Source organism: Pediculus humanus, genomic scaffold, assembly GCF_000006295.1.
Source record: "Pediculus humanus corporis 1103172107910 genomic scaffold, whole genome shotgun sequence".
NCBI classification, from domain to species: domain Eukaryota; kingdom Metazoa; phylum Arthropoda; class Insecta; order Psocodea; family Pediculidae; genus Pediculus; species Pediculus humanus.
The window spans coordinates 634,395-642,302 of record NW_002987483.1 but is presented as its reverse complement, the minus strand read 5'-3'; the positions used below and the strand labels follow the sequence as shown (position 1 = coordinate 642,302).

General features: G+C 27.9%; 1 protein-coding gene across 1 annotated transcript; it reads left to right on the top strand.

The window, feature by feature from the left end:
• Nucleotides 1-4,086: 4,086 nt before the first annotated feature.
• Phum_PHUM400350 (uncharacterized protein) lies at nucleotides 4,087-7,532 on the top strand (the record flags this gene model as incomplete). Its single annotated transcript, XM_002428732.1, has 12 exons — nucleotides 4,087-4,261; nucleotides 4,391-4,455; nucleotides 4,553-4,720; nucleotides 4,883-5,042; nucleotides 5,123-5,290; nucleotides 5,386-5,600; nucleotides 5,677-5,821; nucleotides 5,898-6,199; nucleotides 6,294-6,477; nucleotides 6,561-6,593; nucleotides 7,302-7,324; nucleotides 7,413-7,532. 12 exons carry the CDS (start codon nucleotides 4,087-4,089, stop codon nucleotides 7,530-7,532), a joined length of 1,758 nt encoding a protein of 585 aa, XP_002428777.1.
• Nucleotides 7,533-7,908: the final 376 nt, after the last annotated feature.

Sequence of the window (7,908 nt, the reverse complement as noted above, 5' to 3'; positions counted from 1 at the left end):
ACACTTGAAAATTTGCAGTGAGCCCACCACTTGAATGTCATTACACAAAAAAAAAAAAAAAATTAATTTTTTGTCATGATCATTTTGTTATGATTTTTTTTTTTTTTTTTTATTATTTATTTACAGTTAAGTGATAAATTATTTTATGGTTTGACAAAACAAAACAAAACAAAACATAAAACATAAAACATAAAACATAATAGTTTAAGTGAATATTATAAATTTCAAGGACAGGCTAGTTTTATACTAACACAATAAAAACAAATGATATATATATATATATATATTTTCACAATGTTTACACCCACAATTTTCCACAATTATATCATCGTGTATCTTATATTATATTATATTATATTATGCACAATATATATATTTTTACAAAATGACATCCAAAAAAAAAAAATGGTTCGGTTTGAAAAGGGACCAAAGCCAAAATATTTAGCAGAAAATTAAACTAAACCTAACGGAACTTTTAAAAAAAAAAATCTTATTTAATAAGGGGGGCGGGGGGAAAATGTCACCAAAACGTGACGGTAACGGTTTTTTTTTCTCGTTTGTTTTCATTCAAATATTATAAACAAAAACAAGGTACGAAGAAAAAACGAATTTTCTCATTGGTCATCGGTCATTCGAAATTAAAACAGAAAAAAAGGAGAATTTTTTTTTTTTTAAATTAAACTGAGCGGAAAATAAAAAAAATACAAGGCGCTAAGTTTTTTATTCGGCATTTTAATGGCTAATAATAATAATAATAATAATTTGAATGATTGTGACACGTCAAACGAAAAAGGTGAAATCGTGATTTTACTTCCTGCCACGAGTTTTTGTTGCCCCAAAGGTTCCGATAACAATTAGAAAAAATTTGAATTTTATCGAATGGGAATTTGTTTTGGTTGGCTGTCGTCGCCATTGAATATTTCATCAGTAAAAGTCAGAGAAGCCAAGGAAATATTTAAGGAAGAAAAAATGAACAAAAGTCAAGGAGGAAACGTTTAAATTCTATTCGAAACTTTTTATGAAATGAATATGTCGTCTTTTAAAATATATTTATATGGGATAATAATGAATCTGCCCCCCGTCTGATCTTAAAACGTCGACATTTTTTTTTTTTTGTGTCCGTTAATAAGTTTAACTTTGATTTAACCAAAAAAAAAAAAACGATAGCGACAAAAGACAAACGAAAAATAATAATAATAATAATAATAATTTGATGCTCAAACGTTTTTTTTTTTTTGTAACGAATCAAACAAACGTTAGAAATTTTTTCCTTTTTTTTTTTTTTTTTTTTTGTAACTTTGCGACATATTTAAATTAATTTTAGTTATTAATGTGTCGTGTAACTAGTATACAAACAACAACCCCGTGGCATTTTTTTTTTTTTTTTTTTTATTAAAAATTAATAAGTAAAAGTTAAAATGGCGTTTTTTTTTTTTTTTTTTTTGACATGTTTTTTGAAGTTACTCACGAGTCTACTTAAACCGTCACATAAAATAATTAAATAATAATAATAATAATAATGGTAACAAAACAAAAAACGTTAATAATACGTTTTTATTATTATTATTATTATTATTTTCGTTTTCAAAATGTTTAAAATGTGTCATAAAGAAATTTATTCAAATGAAAAACAGTAATCAGGTAGGGGTACCAAAAAGTTTACTATTAGAATGAATTGGTTATCTCTCTCTCTCTCTCTCTTAAAAAAATGATACGATGATAATAATTTTATTCGAATTACAAACAACAACCAACAACCAACAACAACCGACATACAATCTAAGAAGAATTTTCAACTATTTTAAAACAAAGTAAACAAAAAAAAAATTTATGTATATATATATATTTTAAATGACGACAAAATTGTATAGCTTGCAAAACCGTCAGCCATGTTGTTAATTTTGTTACTCTACAGAACCGAATCCAGAATTTTTTTTACAAATACTAGGAAAAATTGATAATAATTTATTATTATTATTATTATTGTGGCTAAAATGGAATGTTAAGGTGTTAACTACATATATATAAATAATATTTCAAACAAGATTTTATTAAACCTGAAATTGTTGTAACAATAGCAATCTACAAACTTGAACCGTACCTAACTGTTATTATTCAACAGGTCATTCCATACCCTCATACTTTTATCATTATTATTATTTTTTTTGCACGGTTGTATATATGATATAAATACTTTTTACATCAAAACAACACTTACAAATTTCATGAATTAAAAAAATTTAAAATTATGACACAAAATGTATTATATAAATATTATTATTATTATTATTATTATTTTGTAATTTAGATCGATTCGTGCCACGTGAGGTTGAAATACCTGAGCCAGAAAGAAAGAAAGAAAGAAAGAAAAACAAAGGCTGTGTCCAAAAAATATTTAAAAAAAAAAAAAAATTAATGAGAGAAGCTTCAATGTAAACGAGTCAGAGAGAATAAATGTCTTCATCTTTTTCAACTGTTAATCATAAAATATACAAGACACGCCATCTTTTTTTAATGAATTAATTTTCAATAATTGTTAACCGACAATGTTGCCGCGGGTTTTCTTTTTACTTTTTTTTTTTATAAATTTTATTAATTAGAAGAAAAAGAAGGAAGGAATATAAAAATTTTTTATTTCGTAAGTTTAAGTTTCTTGCTATTATTATTTAAACGTTTTGTCATAATAAAAAAATGATTTAAAATCGATTGAAATTTACTAAATTATTATTATTATTATTATTATTATTATTATTATTATTATTATTATAACAAAGGATTTTGGATACTCGTGTTATAATCAATTACGTCATTCGAATTAGTTTTAATGGCGAACGGTAAGAAAAAAAATTCATTTAACGAAACCTAACCGACAGTTTTTAAATTTATTAAGATGGAAAATCAGGTACGAGGCTCCTCCTCTCAATAAAAACATGCCCTCATTTCTCACACTATTTCCGGTACTGATTTTTGTAACTGAAAAATTTACAGTCATAAAGTTTAAGTTGGTGAGATAAAAAAAAAAAAAATGCAATTCAGGCTCAAACGTTTTACAATATTTGCGAACCTTTTTTTTTTTTTTTTTTTAGATAAAGATGCCGTTACGAATAGACAAAAGAGAAAATAAACCAAAGAAACCTGATTATGAAAGTCATTTTTTATCAAAGGGGGGAAAAAGAAAAAAAAAAAAAAAAATTAAATCAAAAACTTATGGATAATTATTAATGAAAACCACTCACGAGGCACACATTACTTAAACACTTGACAAAATTTTTTCTTTAAAAAAGAATCATCGCCTTGAACCTAAGGCTTGATGGCAATTAGGTACTACCTAATTTTTTTTTTTTTTTTTGTCAAAAAATTTATACTTGAATGGTAAATAAAAAAAAAAAAAAATGTCGTCGAGAGTAGTAAAGTAATGTCATTTTTTCAAGTCATCAGTCATCAACAACAACAAAAAAATAATTTTTACCTTTTCAAACGTTTCCACATAAAAATGAATGAAATTATATATATATATATAGTTTTCACGAATTCCGATAGAAATTTGAGATTTACCCTCCTCCCCACCCACCCCCCATCACCCCCCCCCGTTAAAAAAATTGTGTTTTTCGTCATTTTTTATAACCCTGATGGTAACCGAACGCGTTGCTTAGGGACAGATAGTAAATAACCAAAGAAAAAAAAAACTGTCTGTTAAATTTAGTCGTTGTTGTAAATAATTTTCCTCATCTTTCTCTCTAGTTTAAACTACTATTTATTACACTTTAAAAATTTTTTTTTTTATGTATTTTTTGTGACGTCATACTCTGACACTAATTAAACAAAAATTAACTAACATGTCAAATGTCTGACATGAAATACTAAAAATAAATTGACGTGAAAAAAAAAACTAAACAAAATAAATAATTTAAAATTCAACGTTCCAAAAATTCTATCAAAAATCAAATTTTTTATTTTGTTTATAAATTTATTAAAAAAAAAAAAAAAAAAATTATAAACAATACTGAAAACACCTTGCTCGGACAGGAAAAAAAATGTTGTGAATAATAATAATAATAATAATAATAATAATTTTTTGTTAATAAAATGGATTATTCATTGCAAGTACACGGAGCTAAATATATATTTCCAATACCGGATGGACTCAAAGAATTATCCAGCGATATAATAAGGGAAGTATTAAGGCATCAACCTGAACATATAAATGGTTTTATTGCCGATTATCTGGAAACAATGTTGGAAGTGAGAGAAAAAACAAGAGGTAGGAAAATATATGTCTCTCTCTCTATCTCTCTCTCTATGTATCATTATTATTAATTTAAAATTTTTTTTTAAAAAATAGATTCTGCTGTTATCATTTGTGACGTATATGAAAAAGGACAATTTTTAGGGGATCTTTATAGAATTAAAGATGTTACACGCGAACAAGTTAACGAATATGCAACCATAATTCAGGTACATGTATAAATTTTTCTCAAATATTTTTTTTTACTGTTGTGACTTTTAAACAATTTTCAATACCCGAATCATAAATTTCAGATTATTTGTCTAGGCTGCCTGGAGAGGTTATGTCGTACGAAAGAAATTAGCGGAATATTTGAGGAAAAAACAAAAATTCGAAGAAGAAAGAGAAAAGAGAAAATCACTTAAAATCGAAGAACTATTGGAAAAATTGGGTATCACATACGAGGAAGCAACAAGAGCTGCAGGAATCATACAGGTATTATTATTATTTAGTCGAATATCCAGCTGTTAGGTCATTTAACAACATAAGTCAGGTACGGGGGAATTTCAAAAAGAGATTATCAGAGAATTAACACACCTTTTATGATTTTTTATATCGATTCGCGTAAACTAGTTTTTTTTTTTTTGTTTTTAACAGGATGCTTACAAAGTTTCTAGAATAAAATGGGAATCTGGTGAATATATACTGGGTGAAAGAATACCATTCGGTCAAAGAATAAGGGAAGAAGATAAAGTTCAAGGACGATTTAAAAAATGGGACGATGCTGATTTTGGTGACTTTTTTGACATGGATAAAGGTACGCAATTAAAAACTCAAAAAAAAAAAAAAGGAAGAAGAAGAAGAAGAAATAAATTGGAATTTTTGTTTTTTTTTTAGAAGGAGAAATTAAATACGTATGGCCGAGAGTAGGTCAATTGATTAAAATGCCAAGAGATGAACTTCCGGACGATGTTGAAATTGTTGAATTTTTTGGTATGAGAGACTTGCAAGGAAACGAACAATATTCTTATTTGATAAAATCACAATCCAAAATGGAAAAAAGAGGTGAAAAAAAAAAAAAAAAAACAAAAAAAATTTGCAAAAGGAACAAACAAATAAATTACAAAAACCAATTAACCCTCTATTTTCTTATTGAACAGGAACACCGATTGGATTTTTGATACCCATTCCAAGATCTTTACTTTTGGAATCATCCACGGAAGTTGTTTTTAAAAATCCCGAAAATATAATTCGAATGGGTACTTATACGTACGTATTTAAAGATAAAGTCGATAGAGAAGAAATTAAAAAATTTGACGAACTTTTAAAAGCACAAAAAACGGCTGCTAATGATCCGAATGAAATAATTGGCGAGGTGAGTTAGCTCATATAAAACCTCCATTTTAAATAATAACTTATTAATTCTAACGGCTAATTAAAATTTTACGTAGCTGGATTACGATCCGCACTGGGTACTACCGAGAATATTAGTTAGAATAAAACCGGAAAACCTTTTGGAAACCGATTACGAAGTATTATTTAGAACGCTTCCGTCAAAAGTTGTTTGCGAAGAAGAAGTTTACGTATTTAGAGCCGGTATGATATGTTCCGTCAAAAATTATTATTATTATTACGAGTTTGAATATAAGTTTTTCTTTTTGAAAATTTCTAGAAAGTTTGGAACAAACGTTAAAGATCGTAAGATTTATATTAAGAGACGAAGAACTTTCTGTCGAAAATGCTTTATTGAAAGCGAGCAATCTAAGCCCGTACAAGATAAAAGAAACTGGAAGAATTTTCCCAATCGAATTAAATTATAAAGTACCCGTTGATTTTGTACAGAAAATAGAAATAATACCCGATAAATATACTTCTGGAGAAGATACATCTGATTTGGCCATGTTCGAATACGTGTTTGTACCTTGGCAACAATTAAAAAGTAAAAAATATCCGAAAGGTGAACCATTGATGAAAGTAAGACTCCCCCCCCTCCCATCTACGCACCCTTCATTTTGTTTTATTCACATTAATTACGTTAAATAATTCATTTCTTTTTTTTTTTTTTTAGATATTCATAACAAGGTTCCAGGGATATCATTCGGATTATTTGGGAAGTTCAGCTCTGGAAAATCAAGTATTTGTTATGGGTCCAAAATTAGCGGCTCCAAATGGAAGACCGTTAACGTTTGAATCATTATTCTGGAATGAATTTGGAGAAGAAGCTTGGTTTAAGTTACTTCACGATGTAGCATGTAAACTTTGAAAATTTTCTTTTTTTTTTTTTTTTTTAATTTATATTTTATTTGATTTAAAAAAATTTTTTTTTATGTTACAGGTAGCAAATTCGATACGGAAGAGGAAGTTGAAAGTATGTTGAAGAAACCGTTTGAAAATTCGTTTTAAAATTCATAAACAATTTTTTATATAATAATTATTAATTTTTCTAACATTGGTATTTGTTTTTTAAATATTTTTTTTAGTGGAAGAAGAAGCGAGTGAGGCATTTGAAGAAATAGGAGAAGCGGAATATAAAGCTAGAGTAAACTTATATTATTCTTCCTTTTTTTTTTTTTTTTTTTTTGTTAACTTTCATCAAATGTAGTTGTAAATGAATAAATTAATAATTATGATAATTATTAAAAGGAACCCAAAGAAAAAGGACATAGAAAAGGAAGAAGAGGAACCGTCAAAAGCGAAAGAAGGGGAACAGTGATGATCGAAAGAAGGGGAACAATCATGGGCGAAAGAAGGGGAACAATCATAGGCGAAAGAAGGGGAACAATCATAGGCGAAAGAAGGGGAACAATCATGGGCGAAAGAAGGGGAACAATCATGGGCGAAAGAAGGGGAACAATAAGAGAGGAAAGAAGGGGAACTACCAGAGAGGAAAGAAGGGGAACAATAAGAGAGGAAAGAAGGGGAACAATAAGAGAGGAAAGAAGAGGAACAATTAGAGAGGAAAGAAGAGGAACAATAAGGGAGGAAAGAAGGGGAACAAGCAAGGACGAAAAAAGAGGAACAAGCAGAGAGGAAAGAAGAAGTAGACCGTCTACTCACACGACGATTTCAAATGCAGAAACGGAAGGTGAAGTAGAAAAGGTAATTTAAAATCCAAGTGAAAATTTAATTTTAAATATTTTTAAAAGAAAAATTAAAATCATAAGTACACGTAATGAATAAATTACAGATTCATGGTCCAACAGACAAATTTACCGATGAAGATGGTTCGAAAAGAAAAGGAGATGAAGAAAAAGACGATGATTTACAGGCTGATACGGTTGAAACCGGTTCTCAAGATAATGTTTGAATTAATTTACAAGAAGGTTGATATTGTGTACAAAAAAAAAAACTAGAGTACGGATTTAATATATCATCAATAACGAATAAGAGGAAAATTTTAATCAGCAACAAAATAAATATTTTTTTGTTTGTAAATCCTGCTTTGCTTATCGATATATATTTTTTTCTTTGGTAAAACATTAATAATTCGTTGAATAATTAACCGGTTACGAAAAAAAATAATTATAAACTGGCCAGGTATAGTGATCGGGTATCGAATATAAGGGAGTAATCAGTATAGAAATAAATCAATCGTGGACCCCCTGTTGATGGCTCCCCCCAAGCTTTGATGGTCAACTAGTTTTTGCCACGAACACCTAACGACACAGAAATTATATTTAAAT